The sequence below is a fragment of the Bos indicus x Bos taurus genome, chromosome 26 (genome assembly GCF_003369695.1).
Source record: "Bos indicus x Bos taurus breed Angus x Brahman F1 hybrid chromosome 26, Bos_hybrid_MaternalHap_v2.0, whole genome shotgun sequence".
In the NCBI taxonomy this organism is placed as follows: domain Eukaryota; kingdom Metazoa; phylum Chordata; class Mammalia; order Artiodactyla; family Bovidae; genus Bos; species Bos indicus x Bos taurus.
The window spans coordinates 30,678,455-30,702,541 of record NC_040101.1 but is presented as its reverse complement, the minus strand read 5'-3'; the positions used below and the strand labels follow the sequence as shown (position 1 = coordinate 30,702,541).

The following is a 24,087-nucleotide window of genomic DNA, read 5'->3' as shown; positions in this document are numbered from 1 at the left end:
TGGAAAAACCACATTTTCCACATTAGGAAAAACCCAAATGAATTTTTGGCCAACTCAATATTTTAAAAATGCTTATTGCACACCCTATTTCTGGGGGAACATGGCAGCAAATTAGACAAGGCAGCAAATTAGACAAGGCTTTTGCTCTCATGAAACTTACATTCTGCTTGGGGTGGAGATTCAGGCCATAAATAAGTAAAAACAAAGAAGGAAAATGTCAGTAGTACTATGCAGGGAATTAAACAGGGTGATGTGATCGTAGGGAGTGGTTTTAGGTCCTGGGGTCAGGAAAGGCCTCTGAGGAGGAGACATTGAGCTGAACTCTGGAACCTGAGGGTGAGGGAGGAAGACTTGGGTAAAACCTGGGACGAGGGCACAGTCAGGCCAACACTGTTCAGGCCCAGAAGGGTGGTGAGTGTGGCAGGAGCAGGGAGAGCAAGCAGGAGAGCGCGAGAGACACAGCCCGTCACTGGGCACCTCAAGTTCTCACCGAGCAACAGCCGCAAGTGCCACTGAGATTTAGCATCTGAAGCAAACCTGGACCCGCTCACATGGATGTTTGTTCTGTTATTCTTTCCCGGCAGGTTAAAAATATGAAGAATAAAGACAGCCGTTTAAAGATCATGAATGAGATTCTCAGTGGGATCAAGGTGAGAAGCTGAGCGTGGGTGGCTCTCTGGGCACGGTAACAGCCACGGTAGCCTCTTGGCCTTAACAACATGTTGAGGTTGTGGACTCCTGCTTCTGAGCCTGGGGTGTGTCCCACGACTCCTGATCCATCCAGCCACAAGTCTCCTGTTTCTTCTGCTACTCCTCTCAGGCCTTCTTTTGATTATGATTTCTATTTATGTATGTTAAATAGTTTGTTTCGTTCTTATATTTTACTATAAAGGTTGTCCGATGTGGACAAAAGTAGACAGAATACTATAACGAACCCCCATGGACTTGCCACCCAGGTCCAGCAATTATCAGCAGGACCTAACCTGTTTCATCTACATCCCCGCTCCCCACTTCATGCCCCGCTAGATTATTCAAAAGCAAATCCCAGATATTTTGTCATTTCACTGGTAAACACTTTGTATGTATTTCTAAAAGAATGACTTTAACGTAACCACAATACCAATAGCATACCTAGAAACAAGTCCTTCTTTGATACCATTAAATTTCCCCAATTGCCTCATACAAGCCTTTTTTTATTTTATTTTTTTTACTGTTGGTTAGTTTGAATAAGGATCCAAAAACTGTCCACGTGTTGCATTCAGTCAATAGCGCTTTTAATCTACAATAGCCCCTTGCCTGCCCCCTTCCTGGTCATTTGATAGAAGAGTTTGTCTTGTTTCCTATGCTTGCTTGTAAATTGGTGGTTAAATATAGAAACTTGAATAGATTTAGGTTTATTTGGTTTTTGTTTTTGTTTGGGATGGGGTTGGAGGGCAAGGGGTTGGGCAGTGCTGTGTGCTTCCCAACTTAGTGATGGTGAGTGTTTATGGGGTCCAGGCATCATCAGCCTGATTCACCCTTTATTGTTCTTTCACCAAGAGCAGTGATTTGTGGCCCTGGCAGCACATTTCAGTCTCCTGGGAGATTTGTAAAACCCACTGAGGTTTGGGCCTTACTTCAAACCATCTAAATTGAACTCTTGGTGGGGGGGGAGGGGTGAGACCCAGGCGTGTATATATTTTAAAAGCTCCCTAAGTGATTCCAATATGCAGCCAAGGTTGAAAACCACTGTCATAAAGATTTTAGCAGCCGCTGTTGATCACTGCCTTGTTCTATTATTTCATTTCCAAAGGGTGATGTTCTAATTCCTTTGTTCCTTTGGCATTGCTCAGCGGGAATTCTGTAATGAAGAATGATTTTTAATCAACTGGTTGGTTACTCTAAAATAAAGGACAAGTAGGATAAATACACACTTCTGTCCTCTATTTACTAGCTTTCAAAATAATGCATTTCATCAAATTCTTTTTTAATCTAGACATTTTTTGAATTCATAGACTTTTTTTTTTTTTTACTTTTTATTTTGTATTAGGGCACAGCCAATTAACAATGTTGTGACAGCTTCAGGTGAAGGGACTCAGACATATATATACATGTATCTGTTCTCCTCCAAACCTCCCTCCCATCCAGGCTGCCACATAACATTGAGCAGAGTTTGGCTGAATTAATGGACTTTAATATTACCCTAAACCTCTTGAAAATGAAAAGAGGCCCCTTTGAACATCTGATTTTTCTGCACACAGAGCTCTGATATGCCTTACTGCCAATGTGGCAAAATGAGAAGATAGACCTGATTTTGAGTCTTAGCTCTTACCACTCACTAGATGGTGACTTTGGGCATCTAAGTCACTCTAAGTGACTAAGTCACTCTCAACCTGTTTCCTTATTGTTAAAATGGATACAATAATTCTGAAAGAGTAAGAAGCTACTTCTTCCTGGTTTGCCCAGAACTTTCCGGGTTTAGCACTGAAAGCCCCGAGTCCCGGGCAACCCCCTTTAGTGCCAGGCAAAGTTTGTCACACTTAGGATTAAGTAAGACAGAGTACATAAAATGTTGTGTACCTTGTAAGTTGTCAACAACTGCAAGCTGCCTTTCTGTTGTTGTTGTTCAGTCACTAGGTCATGTCTGACTCTTTGTGACCCCATGAACTGCAACACACCAGGCTTCCTTGTCCTTCACTATCTCCTGGAGTTTGCTCAAATTCATGTCCATTGAGTCAGTTACCTTTCTGTAATCACCCTTTATAAGCTGAATTTGTACCTCCGCAGTTTGGGGGAGTGTTTCCTAAAACCTGTGTGTGGGGGGTTGCACCTGATTTCCTACTGGGGCAACAGTGTAAGCTGTACTCTTCTCTATTATTAGATCCTGAAGTATTTTGCCTGGGAACCTTCTTTCCAAAACCAAGTCCACAACCTTCGGAAGAAAGAGCTCAGGAACCTGCTGAGATTTGGGCAGTTGCAGTCTGCGATAATGTTTCTCTTATACTTGACTCCTGTGCTGGTGAGTGACAGGAGTCAGTGGGCGGGGTCAGCTTCCTGGAGAGAAAGGTCTGTTTAGATAGACGAGAGGTGCCTGCACCTCTAGGCCTGACCCTGAAACCCAAGGAACTCTGACCCACTCCTTAAGTCGTCATGCTGTCCTTCCTACCTCACGGCCCCTAGATCTAGTTTCACCCTTAGAAACAGTTTGATTACCTGGCTGCCTGGAGTAACTACAGGGGATTCAACATGAATGTGGTATCTAGGCATGGTCTGCCTGGGAAGGCTTCTCATCTGTAGGAGAAGGAATGCTGATCATAGGAGCCAGGATTCTCGAGCTCTGGTCCTAGCAATGCCATTAGTTGACTTTGTGACCTCAGGCAAGATAGTTGCTCCTCTTCTGGGCTCAGATTTCTCTGTAACATGAAAGGTTGAGATAATCCCTAAGACTCCTTCAGCTCTGATACAGTACTTGGAACACGGCTGCCTGACCGCTTTTGGGATAGGTCACTGACGGCTCTTCTTCTCCAGGTGTCTGTGATCACATTTTCTGTTTACGTCTTGGTGGACAGCAGTAATGTTCTGGATGCACAAAAGGCCTTTACCTCCATCACCCTCTTCAATATCCTGCGCTTCCCCATGAGCATGCTTCCCATGCTAATCTCCTCCATGCTCCAGGTGGGTAGGATCTCTCACTGCCAGCTGAGTGTGCTCAGTTGGGTCAGACTCTTTGTGACCCCATAGACTGTAGCCCACCAGGCTCCTCTATCAGTGGGATTTTCCAGGCAAGAATACTGGAGTGGGTTGCTGTTTCCTTCTAGCCCTGGTTAAAAACCTTAGATTCCAGAATGACTGGTATGTCCTATCTCATTTCCAAATTCTGCTGGTGAACCTTCACTTAGAGAGATTGGTTTGGTCTCTGGAAACCAACAGCATGATTTAGTAAAGTCTCTTAATAAGTTTTTTGAACCCCCGTTTTTCTGACTATAAACTGAGGATAACCATAACCAATCTCATACACCCACCAGGGAGACAAGGTTGTGAGAGTGTTTAGTGAGACTATGATGATTAGCTCTGCTCCTGGAACATTTCTAAGCCCTTTTCTTGGTTCAGTTTCCTCCATATATTTCCAGCACTCTTAGGGTATTTATAAAGCATTAGGGAAATATGGCACAAAAGGAGAGAAAAGGCTTCTCTCTCTCAATTAAAAAAAAAAACAATTGGCTACACCAAGTCTTAGTTTTTTGTTGCAGCATGCTAACTCTTAGTTGCGGCATGCAGATCTAGTTCCCTGACCAGGGATCAAACCTGGATCCCCTGCACTGGGAGCAGAGTCTTAGCCACTAGATCAGGGGACTTCCCTTTGTCCAAAGACTTCTCTTTGTGTGAAGCCACATGGTGATAAAACCAAATGCAATCTGGGAGCCTCAAGCTGTCAGAAAGCTAAGTTTGGAATCCAGTAGGCTTAATGGCACCCCACTCCAGTACTCTTGCCTGGAAAATCCCATGGATGGAGGAGCCTGGTGGGCTGCAGTCCATGGGGTCTCTCAGAGTCAGACATGACTGAGCGACTTCACTTTCACTTTTCACTTTAATGCATTGGAAAAGGAAATGGCAACCCACTCCAGTGTTCTTGCCTGGAGAATCCCAGGGGTGGGGGAGCCTGGTGGGCTGCCGTCCATGGGGTCACACAGAGTCGGACATGACTGAAGTGACTTAGCAGTAGCAGCAGCAGCAGGCTTAAGATGGTCCAGAGGGAGTGTCTGGGTCCTGAAAACTGAGCACAGTCACTGAGATGGACCAGGTACCAGACCTCAGGAGGATGTTCCCAGGGAGGTGGCAGACTGGCGAGGCAGCCAGGATGACAAAGTGTGGTGACCTGTGTTCATCCGGAGGTAACTGGCTTCAGAGAGTTCAGGCCCTAGGAAGGACCGGGGTTTAGGAGGAGCCCTTCTGGTCCTGGGGGGTGTTAAGAAGGCTGGTAGATCTGGCTGAGAAGGCAACAACATGCTCTTTTCTAGAGTCAGATGGTTTATCACATAGATAGCAAAAGCAGGATCAACAAAGGTGACAAGTCTCTGCAAAACAAAGGGGCAGATGAGCAGGCGAGTGGGCAGTGAAGCCCTCTACAGGAGCTGATCCACACCGCAGCCATGCAGTTCTAGAGCCCACAGTTGTGCTTCAAAGAGGGGGCGAGGCAGAAAGTGCAATGCCTGCTTAGCCACTCAGTCATGTCCGACTCTTTGTGAGTCTTTGAACTGTAGCCCACCAGGCTCCTCTGTCCGTGGGATTTTTCAGGCAAGAATATTGGAGCGGGTTGCTATTTCCTCCTCCAGGGGATACTCCCAATCCAGGGATCGAACCCACATCTCCTGTGTCTCCTACATTACAGGCAGATTCTTTACCTGCTGAGCCATCGGGGGAGTCCCCCAAAGTGCAGTACTTCCTCAGAACCCAGGTCGTGACAAGAAGCTGTCTCGTGACAGCCTGCCCGGAATGGAGGAAGTGAGAAACATCCTTGTAAATCCCCCCAAGTTCTCCTGTTCCAGGGGGACCACAGGGCATCCTGCCAGTGCTTAGGTCACCTGCAATTTAAGCCTGGCCTAAGTGGGGATATGCCAGGTCACTATGGTTCCATGGCCACTTCCTCCACAGAGGGTCCCGGTAGTGATTCAGGACACTGCCTGGGTCATCAGAACATGGACTCAAAGAAGAATATACCAGGGGCCCAGTTACCAGAATCAGACAGAAACTTCATCTTAGAAGGAGGCAGAAGACCATTTCTGGACCTAGGTACGAAGCCTGGAGACAGCAGAGTAGAATTAACCTCCCACCCACCCATACCATCACCACCACAATGAGTTTTCTGAGGGGCTAAAATAGAGCCTCTTAATTTTCCTGTGTTCAGAGTAGGGTGGCTCCTAGGGCTGAGATGTGGCTGAGTCAGGGGTAAGGGAGTTGTAGGGTGGGTAGGGAGCCAGAGACTCCAGCTGTGGTAAATTGCAAATCATGGGCAAAAAGCCTGGCAGGTTGACTGGTTGACTGCTTCCACATCCAAGGCTGATGACGAAGTCACACTCCTGGTCTCCTCGTGCTCATCATTGAACGTTGTTCCTCTGTGTCCTCCTCTAGGCCAGTGTTTCCACAGAGCGGCTAGAGAAGTACCTGGGAGGGGATGACTTGGACACATCTGCCATTCGACATGATTGCAATTCTGGTAAATGAATTTGGAAGTTGCTTCCCATATATATTCACGGTGCTGGCACCAGGACTTTGATACACAAGGGCAGAGCAGCAGCAAACTGAAGGAAAGGGAAAGCCAAGGGACTTATCTTGCATCTATATTTGCACTGATATTACTTAAATTTTGCCTTCATTTAGAACAGATTTCTTAGTCAGCTAGATTGCCAAGCAAAGTTGGGCCAGCTCTTTTGAGAATAAATGGGGAATCCTGCAAAGGATCTTGAAAACGGAAGTCATGATGGAGCCAAGTATGTGGAATTGGGAAGGGAGGCTGCAGTGAAAGAACACGCAGGTTCCAAAGGTTTAAGGATTGAGGGGCATTTGTAGCCAGAACAAGCCGTGGTTCTGGAATCCAGGGCAGGGGTGGCTGGGTTTATATATGGAAGTGGAATTTATACAAGAGACTAGGCAACAGAGGGCCTGGGAATGTACCCAGAGTGTCTGTAGATCAAGAATCTGAACTACCAACTGGCTTGGGACTCCTAAGTATATAAAGAACTTTGTATGCAGGCGACACTTGGTCTCACCCCTGGGGCTTTCATTTGCCTCTTGGCAGCTCAGGATTTAGCACCAGACAAAGGCAGGCTCTTCTGGAGGAAGGAGCGAGGGACACATGAAAGCTGAGAAAAGACAGACAGACATGCGGGGACCTACATCTGACTTAAAGACAGGAATTTTTCTCAACAGATAAAGCTGTGCAGTTTTCTGAGGCGTCATTTACCTGGGACCATGATTTGGGTGTCACAATCCAAGAGTGAGTTGCCGCCTTTTCTTCTTGCTGTATTTTAAGATTCTCCTTGCTGGTCTTGTTATAGGGAAATTCCATGTAATGTAACACATGCGGAGACAAGCTGTGCACGTGTTCAGATACTAGCGCAGGTTAAACCCCTGGAGGGATGGACTGACTGCAGTCGCTGTGACTGCACCTGCCCCCTCCCCCCGCCCACCGCCGCTTTCCTCCTGGGGGACAGTACAGCTGAGAACCTGTGAAGACATGTGTTCTCCAGATTGTGGATGGAGGTAGTGCAGGCTGGCAGGTAGCCTAGGTCTCTGGATGTGCCAGAGGATACTCACGAGAACCTGAACGCAATTTAAGTTCATTTATTCACTGAAGAATAGTTATCATGAAGGACCTGCCTTCTTTGCCCAGAGGGGATGATGTGAGCTGCTTCTATAATCAACTTCAGATCTGGAATTTTTCATCTACATAATCCCTTCTCACATTCTGCCCTGTAGGTCACCCCCTGCCTTAAGCCAACCCTTTCTTGCCACACTGCTGCATGTAATGTGTTCCGTAAGCACTACGTGTGTGAGCACGCCAGCTCCATCACAAGCTCAGCACCACGGAGCATGCCAGGAGCCCGAGCAGGCCAGGCTTTTTCACAACTGAGTACACCTAGTGGTCTTCCTGCCACTTTCCACACTCTCTCTTGTTTCTCCATCCTCTAACATGGACCCTGGAGCTTGCCTCAGCATATGTCAGTCAGGCCAGAAGCCCTGAGCCCTCCTAACCTGAAAGCCTCAACTTTACAGAAGGAGAGTGGACGTAGCTCCCACTTTGCTAGTTGTATAAGTCTAGAAGGAGCCTAGCTGGATGGGCAGGTTCAGAAAGCCTGAGAACAAGTTCCTAATGTTCTAGGAACTCAAATATTAGACTAGAACAGAGAGGTTCCCGGAGCCTGGCCCAGTGTGGGCCCCTACCCAGCCACGCTCAGCCAAATCTCCAGGGAAGGGGGCAGGACATCTGTGCTCTCAGTGAGCATTTTATTGAATTGCTCTTCTCATTGAATAGTCGAGTTTGGGATGCATTACTCTGTTCCAGCCCCATTAGTTTAGAAATTGAGAGTCCAGGAGAAGTGAGACTCTAAGATCACACAGCTCAGCTGTGGCACAGTTGGGATTTCAACAAATAGGGTCTTGTTCAATGGTGCCACATAGTTCTGAAATTATTTTTCCATTGGAAACTGGCTTTTTGCACAAACAACTTATAAATTAAGCCTTACTCTCTAAAGTCTTAGAGGAAAAAAAAAACAAAAACATTAGAGGACTACTTTGAAACTTTGTATATCCAAGATGTATTTTCCAATCTTGAAGGAAAATCTCCTTTGGCATCTGAGAAGTGGCAGGAACGTCTACCCTCCACTTCCTTCAAGTACACTTCTCTCTTTCAGTGTGAACTTGGACATTATGCCAGGCCAGCTGGTGGCTGTGGTGGGCACTGTGGGCTCTGGGAAATCTTCCTTGATGTCAGCCATGCTGGGAGAAATGGAAAATGTCCACGGGCACATCACGGTCAAGGTGAGAAGGAATGCCAAGGAGAAGACTTCTGACATCAGATGTGGGAAACACTAAGAGCGCTGCCTTCTCATGGGGACAAACAATTAGAATCTGATAACCGCTCCTGTCAGGCTGCTGTTGGTGGGGTCTCGGGGACATCTCGGAGACTTATAAACTGTAGATTCTTTGCCCTACCTCACATATATAATCATATTCTGGAGTAGATTCTAAAAACCTGCATTTTTAATGAGCTCCCCAGGTGATTCTCATGTGCATACTGAAGTTTGAAAACTGTTGAAAGATGTCTTCTTTCAAAGTATAGGTAATTCTACTATAATCCATGTTTCTGAAAAACCTCCTAATCTACAAAATTATACAATAAAAATAAGAGGACTTGGGGGAAAGAGCTGGAACAGATCATTAAAAACATATGTAGCCAGGCTACCAACAAAAACAATAAGAGCAATAACAATAAAACCATAGCATTGTAAAATCTCCACTGACTTTTGACCCCAGCTTCACAATTAGTTCTGGGCCTCTCACCTCTTCCTTTGAGAGCTGGGTGTTGGAGGGCACTTTAACAGAGAGGAAATGTTTTCGTGGCATCTGCATCAGCACTCTTAGCTTCACCAGAGAGCTAAATTTGGGGGAAATCATAGGTACTTGGAATCATTTCACCAGCCACTACTTGCACCCAAAAGAGGCATGTCTGTAGATTTTTAGCTTTTCTTCTTAAGATCTTCATATATTGCTAAGCCATTCTTCTTCATTATAAGAAAATATGCCCCTGATTACTTAACATTGACATGCCTGGAAAATTTTTAAGAGCCAACACTTCTTCCACGTTATACTGACATTTATTCCCTGATTTACTGATCATTAATGAGATAGTTTTCATACTGTTCATGAATGCTACAGGAGACCAGTGGAGAAATAACTCCAGAAAGAATGAAGGGAACAAGCCAAAGCAAAAACAATATCCAGTTGTGGATGTGACTGGTGATAGAAGCAAGGTCTGATGCTGTAAAGAGCAATATTACATAGGAACCTGGAATGTTAGGTCCATGAATCAAGACAGATTGGAAGTGGTCAAACAGATGGCAAGAGTGAACATCGACATTCTAGGAATCAGTGAACTAAAATGGACTGGAATGGGTGAATTTAACTCAGATGACCATTATATCTACTACTGTGGACAGGAATCCCTTAGAAGAAATGGAGCACCCATCATGGTCAACAAAAGAATCCGAAATGCAGTACTTGGATGCAATCTCAAAAACAACAGAATGATCTCTGTTCGTTTCCAAGGCAAACCATTCAATATCACAGTAATCCAAGTCACTGCAGATGGTGATTGCAGCCATGAAATTAAAAGACGCTTACTCCTTGGAAGGAAAGTTATGACCAACCTAGATAGCATATTCAAAAGCAGAGACGTTACTTTGCCAACAAAGGTTCGTCTAGTCAAGGCTATGGTTGTTCCTGTGGTTGTGTATGGATGTGAGAGTTGGACTGTGAAGAAAGCTGAGTGCTGAAGAATTGATGCTTTTGAACTGTGGTGTTGGAGAAGACTCTTGAGAGTCCTTTGGACTGCAAGGAGATCCAACCAGTCCATTCTGAAGGAGATCCAACCAGTCCATTCTGAAGGAGATCAGCCCTGGGATTTCTTTGGAAGGAATGATGCTAAAGCTGAAACTCCAGTACTTTGGCCACCTCATGCGAAGAGTTGACTCATTGGAAAAGACTCTGATGCTGGGAGGGATTGGGGGCAGGAGGAGAAGGGGACGACAGAGGATGAGATGGCTGGATGGCATCACTGACTCGATGGACGTGAGTCTGAGTGAACTCCGGGAGTTGGTGATGGACAGGGAGGCCTGGCGTGCTGAGATTCATGGGGTCGCAAAGAGTCGGACATGACTGAGTGACTGAACTGACCTGACCTGATCTGATCTGATGCCCCAAACAGTAACGCTGAAGAAGCTGAAGTTGAACGGTTCTATGAAGACCTACAAGACCTTTTAGAACTAACACCCAAAAAAGATGTCCTTTTCATTATAGGGGACTGGAATGCAAAGTAGGAAGTCAAGAAACACCTGGAGTAACAGGCAAATTTGGCCTTGGATTATGGAATGAAGCAGGGCAAAGGCTAATAGAGTTTTGCCAAGAGAACGCACTGGTCATAGCAAACACCCTCTTCCAAAAACACAAGAGAAGACTCTACATTACCAGATGGTCAACACTGAAATCAGATTGATTATATTCTTTGCAGCCAAAGATGGAGAAGCTCTATACAGTCAGCAAAAACAAGACCGGGAGCTGACTGTGGCTCAGATCATGAATTCCTTATTGCCAAATTCAGACTGAAATTGAACAAAGTAGGGAAAACCACTAGACCATTCAGGTATGACCTAAATCAAATCCCTTATGATTATTCAGTGGAAGTGAGAAATAGATTTAAGGGGCTAGATCTGATAGTGTACCTGATGAACTATGGACGGAGGTTCATTGTACAGGAAACAGGGATCAAGACCATCCCTATGGAAAAGAAATGCAAAAAAACAAAATGGCTGTCTGAGGAGGCCTTACAAATACCTGTGAAGAGAAGTGAAAAACAAAGGTGAAAAGGAAAGATATACCCATCTGAATGCAGAGTTCCAAAGAATATCAAGGAGAGATAAGAAAGCCTTCCTCAGCAATCAATGCAAAGAAATAGAGGAAAACAACAGAATGGGAAAGACTAGAGATCTCTTCAAGAAAATTAGAGATATCAAGGGAACATTTCATGCAAAGATGGGCTTGATAAAGGACAGAAATGGTATGGACTTAACAGAAGCAGAAGATATTAAGAAGAGATGTCAAGAATACACAGAAGATAATCACAATGGTGTGGTCACTCACCTAGAGCCAGACATCCTGGAATGTGAAGTCAAGTGGGCCTTAGAAAGCATCTCTATGAACAAAGCTAGTGGAAGTAATGGAATTCCAGTTGAGCTATTTCAAATCCTGAAGGATCATGCTGTGAAAGTGCTGCCAGCAATTTTGGAAAACTCAGCAGTGGCCACAGGACTGGAAAAGGTCAGTTTTCATTCCAATCCCAAAGAAAGGCAATGCCAAGGAATGCTCAAACTACCACATAATCGTACTCATCTCACATGCTAGTAAAGTAATGCTCAAAATTCTCCAAGCCAGGCTTCAGCAATACGTGAACCATGAACTTCCAGATGTTCAAGCTGGTTTTAGGAAAGGCAGAGGAACCAGAGATCAAATTGCCAACATCCGCTAGATCATGGGAAAAGCAAGAGAGTTCCAGAAAAACATCTATTTCTGCCTTATTGACTATGCCAAAGCCTTTGACTGTGTGGGTCACAATATACTTTGGAAAATTCTGAAAGAGATGGGAATACCAGACCAGCTGACCTGCCTCGTGAGAAACCTGTATGCAGCTCAGGAAGCAACAGTTAGAACTGGACATGGAACAACAGACTGGTTCCAAATAGGAAAAGGAGTACGTCAAGGCTGTATATTGTCACCCTGATTATTTAACTTACATGCAGAGTACATCATGAGAAACATTGGGCTGGGAGAAGCACAAGCTGGAATCAAGATTGCCGGGAGAAATATCAATAACCTCAGATATGCACATGATAGCACCCTTATGGCAGAAAGTGAAGAGGAACTAAAAAGCCTCTTGATGAAAGTGAAAGAGGAGAGTGAAAAAGTTGGCTTAAAGCTCAACATTCAGAAAACTAAGATCATGGCATCTGTTCCCATCACTTCATGGGAAATAGATGGGGAAACCGTGGAAACAGTGTCAGCCTTAATTTTCTGGGGCTCAAAATCACTGCAGATGGTGATTGCAGCCATGAAATTAAAAGACGCTTACTCCCTGGAAGAAAAGTTATGACCAACCTAGATAGCATATTGAAAAGCAGAGACATTACTGTGCCAACAAAGGTCCATCTAGTCAAGGCTTTGGTTTTTCCAGTGGTCACGTGTGGATGTGAGAGTTGGACTGTGAAGAAAGCTGAACGCCAAAAAAATTGATGCCTTTGAGCTGTGGTGCTGGAGAAGACTCTTGTGAGTCCCTTGGACTGCAAGGAGATCCAACCAGTCCATCCTAAAGGACACCAGTCCTGGGTGTTCATTGGAAGGACTGATGCTGAGGCTGAAACTCCAGTACTTTGGCCACCTCATGGGAAGAGTTGACTCATTGGAAAAGACTCTGATGCTGGGAGGGATTGGGGGCAGGAGGAGAAGGGGACGACAGAGGATGAGATGGCTGGGTGGCATCCTGACTCGATGGATGTGAGTCTCAGTGAACTCCAGGAGTTGGTGATGGACAAGGAGCCCTGGTGTGCTGTGATTAATGGGGTCGCAGAGTTGGACACGACTGAGCGACTGAACTGAACTGAATTGAATGAGATAGTTTACATTAAATAAACATGCAGCATAGCAGATCAGACTCTACAGATTTACCTCTGTCTCCTAACTCCTTTCAGGGTGCTTTTTCCTGCTAATTCATATCCAAGTTTGTCCTCAAACCGGAGGGCATTTACCCTCGATCTTTCTTTTGACATGATCAGATTCATGCATCAGCCTGGTGCCCAAATCTCCATCTCTGAGTTCTTGCTTTCTAAGGTGTCATCTATCTGGTTTCCCCTATCAGTGCTGGCCCTCTGTTGGTCCTAGTAAACTCACCAGGGTCTAAAACCCTGTTCTAGAAGCGGCATGTGCGTTCATCCTTCAGCTTTCAGATCATGGCTAGAGAGTGATAGTCCAAAAGACTTTAAATGCGCATGGGGTATTGAATTTTTCTCCCTAGTTGGTGCAATAAATACATGTACCTTTATAAAGATCGATTGTCCAGTCAGCCTGACATTTTTCCAAAGTTACGTTCCGTTTGTTCCTTCCACCTCCACCACCCCCTCCTTCAACCCTGCATTTCCAGAGGTACAGAGCAGTCATGTGGTCTAATCCTTCCCATCCAGGGCTCTGTAGCCTATGTCCCGCAGCAGTCCTGGATCCAGAATGGCACCATAAAAGAAAACATCCTTTTTGGATCAGAGTTGGATGAAAAGAAATACCAGCGAGTTCTGGAGGCCTGTGCCCTCCTCCCTGACCTGGAAGTGCTGCCTGGAGGAGACATGGCTGAGATTGGAGAGAAGGTACTTGGGACACCAGGGGATCCTGAAGGGTGAAGGAAAAGAGCGAGGATGGTGAAGAAGTCCATGGCAGTAAAGTAGTTGATCAATTTAGGTAGTCAAGCCTGGAACAAACATCAGAAAACTTGAGTTTGCACAATATGTTGTGCAAATATTTAAATTTAAAATTTTGTACCTGAAAGCAAATATAAGAGTTGTGTAATCTAAAGGAAAGATAATGAACCTAGGACCTGGTTAACTAACCAGCAGCTAACCCGAGGTAGATCTCTGGTGGAGGGCCAGAGGCAGACGGGGGGAGCTGTCTGAACTCTAATTCTGTACACTAATGTGGGCCAGAGTAGGGTTCTAATAATCTGCAGTGAACACATAGAAACCTAATACATTATTAAATGCCTTTCTTAAAAGTTAATTTTTAATGACCGTTGCATATTATATGAATATAGTATACTTGGTTTACAAGTCCCTGATTACTATTTATTTAGGATGTTTTTATCCTCTTTCCCCATTATTAAAAATAAATATAGCAGTCTTTTGGGGAAAGGTCTTGAGGTTGGGATGCTACAGATACAGCTCTAGAGTGATTTTGTTTTTTAATTCAGCATACATTTCTTGAGTACCTACTATGTGTCAGATACTATTTTAAGTGCTGGAGTTATATCCACAAACAAACAGAAAACCCACCCTGATACAGCTCTACATTCTCCTGGGGCAGGAAACAAAAACAACAACAAAATAAGTACTATGATATAAAATGGTAACCTGGGCACACATTTAATTATTAGGTTTAAAGTTATTTATTTGAATGAAGGATATTTATTTGTATAAAGGAACTTGTGTTACTGAACACAAGTATGGCAACAAAGCCAGCCTACTGACAGAGTTGTGGTACAGGAAAGTACAGTTTATTGCAGGGCCAAGCAAGGAGAACAGGCAGCTAATGCTCGAAAGACTAGAACTCCTCAGTGGCTTTCAGGAGAGGGTTTTTAAAGGCAACGTCTGGGGTGAGGGTTGCAGCTTGTAGACTTTCTTCTGACTGGTTGGTGGTAAAGTGACAGGGTGCTATTTCAGGACTCTTAATCACCAACCTTCTGGTTCCATCCAGTTTCAGGTCTAAGTGCTTATGGTCAGCCAGCAGTTATCATCCTCCAACTGCATGAGAATTTTTGTTTCTGCAGAACAATTTAGAGATATGTGGATTGTCACATATACCCCTTGAGGAGGAGCTGGGGCTCTGTTTTATAGCTGAACTATTGTTTCTTGACTGCTTTTCCTTTGTGTCTACATTCCCTCGCTTCCCTAATTAGTAACTGCTTGGAACTCAGGTAGGCCAGGGAGACTAACACTTTTTTTTTTTCCTACAAATAAGAAACAGGAGACACAGAGGAGCTTTTGTACCCAGGAGGTTGCCCTGCAGGGTCCTGCTTTGTTTCAATCCTCCCTTTTATGTTCCTTAACTTGAGGGGAACAGGTACGAGCCAAGAATGGGAATAAAGTTTTGGATAGAGATGTTTATCATAAATTCAGTAGAATAACTCAGTTTTAGGGGGACTCAGTTTCAGTACTTAACAGAAATTCTTTTCTTCCTCAGGGTATAAATCTCAGTGGGGGTCAGAAGCAGCGGATCAGCCTGGCCAGAGCTACCTATCAAAATTCAGACATCTATATTCTGGATGACCCTCTGTCAGCTGTGGATGCCCATGTGGGAAAACATATTTTCAACAAGGTCTTGGGTCCCAATGGCCTATTGAAGGGCAAGGTGAGAACTTATTTAAAGTAATGAAGACATGAAGAAGGGCACACATCTCCTAGGACTGCTGGGTCCTAAAGCAGATTTCCTTATTTCCCTGCCCTCCTGGGCTGCTGAGGAGATAATATCATGCTGGTCTTGCAGGAAATGGCCTAGTGAGGTCTCCCATCTAGTGGTCATAGCTTATGTGAGAACTGGGTAATTTGAGCCTTATTCTCTGGCTCCAACACTGAGCCTCTTATTAATTAAGGGTGATTAATTATGATTAAAAAGTCCTTAGAGATCTGTTATATAAGAAGAAATATATTTGGTTTTGTCACTAGTTCCTGGCATAGAACTTGTTGTTCAGTTGCTAAATTGTGTCCAACTCTGCAATCCCATGGATTACAGCATGCCAGACTTCCCTGTCCTTCACCATCTTCTGGAGCTTGTTCAAACTCATGTGGACATGAGTCCACTTGTGATGGGAGACAAGTGATGGAAGGGCTGGAATTTTCAGCCCCAAACACCATCCTCTGGAGAGAGAAAGATGGGCAAGAGGCTGGATTATAAAATCGCTTGAATAAGGAGGTTCCGAGAGCTTCTGGGTTGGTGAGAACATGAAGGTACTGGGAGAGCATAGGAATTCTGCACAAGTACTCCCTCCAGCAGCAAGTGTAGAGTGCGGGCTGGCAGCACTCTATCTTGTGTTTGGCTTGTTCCCTTCAAGATTTTTTTGAATGCGTCCACTCAGGCTGGTAGGGCGGCTGTCCCTCTGAGGCCTTTTGCCTCTCTCTCGGATCAGTGAGTCAACAGGAACTCACTTTCCCTCCTATTTTTGGTCCTGGTTTCTGTCCTTAAAGACAATTGGCTGCATTCATTCTTGAACTGAATACCCACTCTGGGCCTGGTTCATTGCAAAGACTGGGCAAGCAGATGAAAAGTTCTCATCTCTGCTCTCAAGTGACTTATCTAACTGGCAGACATATCAAAAAGCAAGCCATAATATTATAACACAAGGATTATTTTTAATGGCAATCTATACAAACTACTGTCTGGTGGGTTTCCCAGGTGGCTCAGTGGTAAAGAATCAGCCTGCAAAGCAGGAGACTCAAGTTTGATTCCTGGGTTGGGAAGATGCCCCTGGAGAAGGAAATGGCAACACACTCCAGTATTCTTGCCTGGGAAATCCCAGGAACAGAAGAGCCTGGCGGGTTACAGTTCATGGGGTTGCAAAAGAGTCAGACATGACTTAGCAGCTAAACCCCAACAACATACAAACTACAGAGGAAACATTGGAGAAATACCCACTTCTTGCCTGGGGACTCAGGAAAGGCTACCAAAAGGGTTGGCTTTGTGCTGAGACTCAAAGATGGGCATCTCCTGCATCTTCATGATACGAGTGACCTAGTGTCTGTGGGGCTGTCTGTAGAAAGCAGAGGCAGTGGGCTTGGGATATTGCTCCAGAGGCTCATCTCAATACCATGACCCTATTTGAGCCTCGTTACTCATCTGCAAGTGTTCATCTTTCTTTGAGTGGAATCCCTGTGTCAGGAGTCAGTGTGATCCATAAATAGACAACAATACGAGGAGTGCCAAGTCCTCCACATCGGGGAGGTCCTGGGCCAAAGCTCCCTGCCCTGTAATGTTTCTAACGTGCTAAAATAATCTGGGCAGTTCTTGTTGGATCAGTGGTTTGCTGGTTAGTGAGAGGGCAGTTAATTTTGTGTGCCTCAGTTGTATTGATAGCCCTTGATCTCAAGTGACATCCCTAAGCCTAACTCTTAGCTGCCCAGAAAGCTGGAGGGAAATGTGTGCAGGGCAAACCTCATTGTCACTACAGAAAAATAACTGAATATATTCATGATGACAGTCTCATTGTACACACAGGGTCAGATTTTAGGATGAGATGCTGGGAAGTAAAGAGGAAGTAAAATAAAGAGGTCAAGTGGTCAGGGCCACATTTGGAAGCAAAGCCCCACAGCGACTCTGTTTTTCCTTTTCAAAAGTAAGCTAAAGAAGGTGGTCACAGGATCGTCAGCACACTTACTGTTATTTTTACAGACTCGAATCTTGGTGACACACAGCATTCACTTTCTTCCCCAAGTGGATGAGATTGTGGTTGTGGGGAATGGCACCATCATGGAAAAGGGATCCTACAGCACTCTGCTGGCCAATAAAGGATTGTTTGCTAAGAATCTGAAGACATTTGTGAAACAGACGGGTCCCGAAGATGAGGCCACAGGTATGTGAAGAGGATTGGGACAGGATAGAACTCGGATGTGGAAGGGACGGGAGTAGAAAACTACCACTATTTGCCTGCTGACCTGCTCAGCACTCAGTGAACTAAATGTGGAGGTGAATTAGCCAGAGATCCAATATCTGTTCTTTCTGTGTTTTGTGTCTCTGTAAAGAAACACAAACACAGACATTTTTTATGTGAGCCAAAATAGGGGCCCATCCGGCTCATCTGGCCTCTGACATGCAGTCATAGGTTACTCTTTAGAAGATAGGGCTTCCCTGATAATTTGGTTGGTAAAGAATCTGCCTTCAATGCAGGAGACCGCAGTTTGATTCCTGGGTCAGGAAGATCCCTTGGAGAAGGGATAGGCTACCCACTCCGGTATTCTTGGGCTTCCCTTGTGGCTCAGCTAGTAAAGAATCCGTCCGCAATGCGGGAGACCTGGGTTCAATCCCTGGGTTGGGAAGATCCCCTGGAGAGGGGAAAGGCTTCCCATTTCAGTATTCTGGCCTGGAGAATTCCATGGACTGTATATAGTCCATGGGGCTGCAAAGAGTCGGACATGGCTGAGTGACTTTCAGTTCAGTTAGAAGATAACTGGAGGTATGGGGTGATTAGCTCTTGTGGGAGAGACACCAGGGGCAGGAGTGACCCCCTTTTAGGGAATGCCCTGGTTCACGTATTCCACCCTACCTATCCAAACTCATTAAATCACTTCCTGGACAGCTTCGTAATACCTGGTATTAATAGTGAACTGCTAAATCACTGCTAAGCCCTAACAAAGGATTTGACTAACATACCAAACACCACTGGGTGCTTCAAACCAGAACAGAGTCATGGCAGGTGCGTAGTCTCACAGTACACCACAGGAATGGCCCTACCTAATACAGGACCACTGGGGTCACGGGTTAGTTCCAGGCAGTAATGGAGCCCTGGTCTCTGAGGTCCCTCCCAAGAACCTGCCAGCAGTCATCCCAGGCATGGTTCTGGGTATCTGCTTCAGCTGGCAATTACCAACAGGAGGTCAGGACTGAGAAAGTAAGATCTGCAAGGGCATTCTAAGAGTCAATCAGAAGAGGCAGAAACTTCAGAGCCTGGAAGTGGGAGCACATTCAAGCCTTGAGGTCAGAAATATGTGATAGTTTTAAACCACAAGAGTTGGAAAGAAAAGCCTAAACCAGAAAGTCTACAAACACTGGCAAGAAACAAAGAGTGGTCAGAAACAAAGACTGACCTTTGGTGCCTTAGGTGACCTTAGGATGGTGCGGGCTACGGGGACTGGGAGCCAGCCCAGGAAAGTTGGGCAGGGAGACCAGCAGGAAGGACGGGGTCAGAGCTTTCCATCAGCCTTTATGTGCTCCGGGGATTGGCCTGGAGAAAACAAAAAGCACCTGCCTGGGAACTGGTCTCCAGCAAAGGGCAGGGTCTGATGCTGGATCCCCCTGAGTTACTGCTCAGTCAACCACATCACCACAACCTGCACAGGTTTCTCATTTTAACTCTCAACTTTTTTCTTCTGATTTGCTTGGATCTGAGTTCTGTTTATCTAAACCCCCATGGGTAGATGGCCCCTTTGAAAAATCCTGTCTTTTGTGTACAGAGAGAGTTTGCAAACCCTCATTTTGGGACACACTGATGGGCCATTTCTGAGAAGTTGTGTAAGCCGCAGTGCCTGGCAGGCTATTGTGTGGTTTCCAGGGCTCAAGGTACAGACCCCAGACGGTAGAAGAAAGGAAAGGGCAAGAGGGCAGTGTTGGCTAAGTGTTTCCTAATTAGCTATTGTAACACAACAGAAATGTACTGTCACTCACTGTTGTAGAGGTGAGAAGTCAAAATCAAGGTGTCAACAGGATTTGTTCCTTCTGAAGGCAACAGGGAAGGATCTACTCCAGGTTTTTCTCCGAGTTTCTGTGGTTTGCTGGCAGTCTTTGGCATTCTCGGCTATAGATACACAACATCCACCTCTGCCTTCGTCTTCACATGGTTTTATCTCTTATGTGCATTTGTGTCCACACTTCCCCTTTTCACAAGGACATCAGACGTGTTGGGTTAGGGGGGCCCATCCCAGTGGGCCTAATAGAGATGTTCTCTATTTGGTGAGAACGTTCCTTTAGAGACCCAGATCCAATCCCTGGAGAAGGAAATGGCAACCCACTCCAGTATTCTTGCCTGGAGAATTCCATGGACAGAGAAGCCTGGTGGGCTACAATCCATGGGGTCACAAAGAGTCGGACATGACTGAGTGACCAACACTTTCTTTTCACTTCTTTAGATCTTGAGACGTGGTTTCCTGTTGTTTTTTGAGCATATTTATCATAGCTGATTTAAAATCTTTGTCAGTAAGTCCAACACCTGTGCTTCCTTGAATACAGTTTCTGTTGACCATCTTTTTTTTCTCCTGTGTACAACCCCATACTTTCCTGCTTCCTTGTATGTCTCACTTTTTGCTGAAAACTGATCATTTTAATTAGTTTAACAATTCTGGAAATACAAGCTCTCTCCTCTCCTTCCTCCACCAGGGCTTGTTGTTGTTGTTCCTCCTAATGTTTGGTTTCCCAAACTAATTCTGTTAAGTCTATATTTTTTATTTCATGTGGTCATTGACGTTCCTGCTTGGTTGGCTTAGTGGTCAGATAATGACCAAGAGGTCAGAGGTTTCCTTAAGTGCCTGCAACCAATACGTCACTCAGCCTTTGCTGAGAGGCTCTGTGGGAATGAGGGGTGGGGGCCCTGTCTTTTTAACAAGCCAGCAGGCAATTTACAGTTCCGTGTCAGTCTTTGTTGCCTGCTTGCCCAGAGTCTGAAGTTAAGCCAGAGTTAAGGGAATAAGACATTCTCAAGTCTTTCTCGGGTAGGTGTGCAACCCTACACATATGTACGACATACTTGATTGCTAGGAATATATTGAAGAGATCAAAACTCCTATGAATATCTTATTCCCCAGATTTTTGTTAAGTTCTTGGTCGGTTTCTTATTTGCCCCAACTGTTATCACTGACACAGGCAGCTGAGATGTTAAACAACAACTCATTGTTGTTTATTAGAGCCAACTCCAAGGCCCAGTAAAGACAAGCCCTGTGAATGGGGTTTTCCAGAGGACTGCTAGAGTGGTCAATAATGAAAGTTGTCCAGCAATGAGGTTTTGGGCGTGTTCTGAACCCACACTGTTCCCTCCAGTAGCTGCGAGGTTACAATAATTGTAATTGGTTTGCTGTTGGTTTTCTAGACTACAGCAGATCTAAGGAGAGGGCAATGGAAATACAGTAAATTAAACTATTACAAAGCTTACTGTTCTTTCTGAGATTTAGCCTTTTTTCTTAAATAAATGTTCCTTGGATTTTTGCAAGCCTTTGGTTAACTTCAAAGTTATGGAAAATGTGGTTTTGATAATTTCTGGCCATTATGCTCATTGCTTTTACAGAAGTCTCAATTTCTGGAGGTCATTACTATTTTCACAGCCCAAGCTGTTTTACCTTTTCAGGGTATGCTTTTTAAAAATGCTTTAAATTATTTGAATTTCAAGCAGAACATTTTAAATTTGCACTCACCTTTTTAGTCAGTTCTGGGGATTATGACTCTACTGTTTGTCTCCTATAATCCTTATAAGCTCTTTCCTGCTCCAAAGGAACTTAGAAGTTTCTGGAAATATTCTCCATTTTGCCTTTTCTCTTCCAGTGAAATATTAACTCATCTTTCCTTTATTCTGGTATTTCTCAAAGAGATGCCCTAATAAATAGTATTTATGTAGTTAAAAGATTCCAACCTATATGTACGTCTGAGATCTCTTGTCAAGGCCAACAAGATCAGAAAAGACTTCTCTCCTTGTTCATGGGGCTGTGGCAGCTCTGTGCAGCTCTCTCCCTAACCTTTGATGTGTCTCTTAGTCAATGAGGACAGTGAAGATGATGACTGTGGGCTGGTGCCCAGTGTGGAGGAAATCCCAGAGGACGTGGCCTCCTTGTCCATGAAAAAAGAGAACGATCTTCACCGAACGCTGAGCCGCAGGTTGGTCATCTGTTCAGCTGGCAGCCCCCATTACTTCCATAGTTCCCCTTGCTCATTCTCTTTCTCTTTTTTTTTCCCTGAGTGTCCACATGGATGCTGCCAGCTCTCCTTTTGCTTCTGAGCATGGGGAGTAGGGTGGGGCCGTGCGTTTCCCCTGTGATTATATGCTCTGAAGTGCACTGTGATACCTGCCTCCAAGAAGACGCTTGGAAGGAAAACTTCCCCTCTCAATCTTTCAGATCTCGGTCCAGTAGCAGGCATCTGAAGTCCTTAAAAGACTCCTTGAAAATTCGGAATGCGAACATCCTGAAGGAAGAGGAAGAGCCAGTGAGAGGACAAAAGCTCATTAAGAAGGAATTTGTACAAACTGGAAAGGTGAATGCCACAGTAAAAAGTACCATCCATTAGAGGCGATAGAAGGCTTTTTAAGTTTGATGCTTTGAATACATTATCTATAGAGGAATATGCCTTATGTGTCTGCCCGTCTTTAAATTTATCATTGAAATGTTGGCAGAGGCTCTGGGCGCTTTATCAAATCGTATTTCCATGAAGAATGACACATGTCCTGTGAATATCTTCATACCACACTTCACGTAGTGAAAGCAACAAAAATGAGATGCAATTCTGGGAGCCAGAGAATACCAATCTATCAAGCTCATAGCACACAGTTCATATTAATAAAACTTAAGACCAAGCTCTTAAATTTAAGGTCTTAAACATTAATAAAGCAAGGTCTGTGGTATAGCCTTATCTGTCCCACTGTTTTTATATCTGTTCCTCTTAATTTCATCTAGAAGTTCATTAATAATCTGATGGTTATTCACTCTGCATTATATTTCAGCATTGATTATTATCTTGCCCATATAGAAATGTGATCCCTTACCAAATTTTGCTACCTGCTATCCACTTTTCCAAAGCACTGCATTCCCCCATGATTGAGATTCTGGTAATTCCTCACCAAAAGTCAATGGTGTGTGTTAGTTGCTCAGTTGTGTCCAACTCTTTGCGACCCCATTGTCTGTAGCCTGCCAGGCTCCTCTGTCCAGGAGATTATCCAGGCAAGAATCCCGGAGTGGGTTGCCATTCCATTCTTCAAGGGATCTTCCCAACCCAGGGTTGAATCCAGGTCTCCTGCATTGCAGGCAGATTCTTTACCATCCGAGCCAGCAGGGAAACCCAAAATGCCAGTAGGAATTCTACTAACACTGAGTGGGGGCTTTGCAGGTGAAGTTCTCCATCTACCTGAAATACCTACAAGCAATAGGATGGTGCTCGATAGTCTTCATCCTCTTGGGGTTTGTGATCTATTATGTGGCTTTTATTGGATCAAACCTCTGGCTCAGTGCTTGGACCAGCGACTCTAAAATATACAATGGCACCAACTATCCATCCTCTCAGAGGGACCTGAGAGTTGGCGTCTATGGAGCTCTGGGAGTCGCACAAGGTATGTGTGATGGCTACAGCAGCTGTCCCTGCGACAGTCTACCGGGTCCACTTACTTTGCCTCGACTCGGGAAAGCATTTGCCATTGTGTCGCTGGCGCAAGTCTCCCGGGCTCCCTGTGCACGGTGCTGACTACACTGCTTCCATTCTAGGTCTCTTTGTGTTCATAGCGAATATCTGGAGTGTCTATGGTTGCAACCATGCATCAAACATCCTTCACAAGCAACTGCTGAACAATATCCTTCGAGCACCCATGAGTTTTTTTGACACAACACCCATAGGTCGGATAGTGAACAGGTTTGCTGGTGTAAGTATCTCAAGGGCTGTAAGACGCATTTATGGCTGAGGATCTTTCTGTTTCTGACAGGGAAAGAATTCTCATTTTCTCCTAGACAACACTGGGCAGTTCCAGTTCTTTGGTCCCACTCAGCATGCAGATGTTTCCAGAATAACCTTGTGTGTGGTACGAAGGGTCCTGGGGATACAGGGATGAACCACTGTGGCCCTGTAAGTAGGGCACCAATGAGTGAGGAAGACGGCCAAGGAAATAAAGGATGTTGATAGAGTGCGGGGAAGCCAGGAACAACAATGCGCACAGTGGCCCTCTGGGAGTGTGAAAGAGTGACAGGAAAAGAGGTACCGGCTGCGTCTGGATGACCGAGGGTGGGAAAGGTCAGAAAAGGTGAAATTTAAGTGGTAGAAGTTAGCCAGAGAGATGGGGGCGGGGGTGGGCCGGTGGTGCTGGCAGCGGGATGTGAAGGGTTACTCTGCAGAGGGAAAAACACAGGTGAAAACGGAGTCATGGTTGTGACTGCAGGGAAACCCTTTGCTTGGTCGCTGCTTCCAGTCCTGAAACTCCCATCTTTGATGCTTTACAAATAAGTAAACGAGGTCTGGATTATGGAATCTTGTGATTTGAATGGAGTTCTGGAACACTGTCTCCATCGGCTGCAGATTCTAGAACCCTTAGCATTTGTTCATTCAACATTTACTGGGTACCTTCTATGAGCCAAG

The 24,087-nt window shown here is 45.0% G+C and overlaps 1 protein-coding gene across 2 annotated transcripts in view; it reads left to right on the top strand.

The window, feature by feature from the left end:
- The window catches only part of ABCC2 (ATP binding cassette subfamily C member 2), a 71,019-nt gene that overhangs the window by 31,772 nt on the left and 15,160 nt on the right, over positions 1–24,087 (top strand). For both annotated transcript variants that reach the window (XM_027528853.1, XM_027528854.1), the window contains exons 11-23: positions 585–650; positions 2,861–2,998; positions 3,508–3,654; positions 6,109–6,193; positions 6,907–6,973; positions 8,391–8,517; positions 13,485–13,661; positions 15,247–15,414; positions 17,449–17,629; positions 21,510–21,630; positions 21,870–22,005; positions 22,855–23,074; positions 23,226–23,380. In XM_027528853.1, coding sequence (XP_027384654.1) covers positions 585–650; positions 2,861–2,998; positions 3,508–3,654; positions 6,109–6,193; positions 6,907–6,973; positions 8,391–8,517; positions 13,485–13,661; positions 15,247–15,414; positions 17,449–17,629; positions 21,510–21,630; positions 21,870–22,005; positions 22,855–23,074; positions 23,226–23,380 — 1,788 coding nt within the window. The remainder of the gene's footprint in view (positions 1–584; positions 651–2,860; positions 2,999–3,507; positions 3,655–6,108; positions 6,194–6,906; positions 6,974–8,390; positions 8,518–13,484; positions 13,662–15,246; positions 15,415–17,448; positions 17,630–21,509; positions 21,631–21,869; positions 22,006–22,854; positions 23,075–23,225; positions 23,381–24,087) is intronic.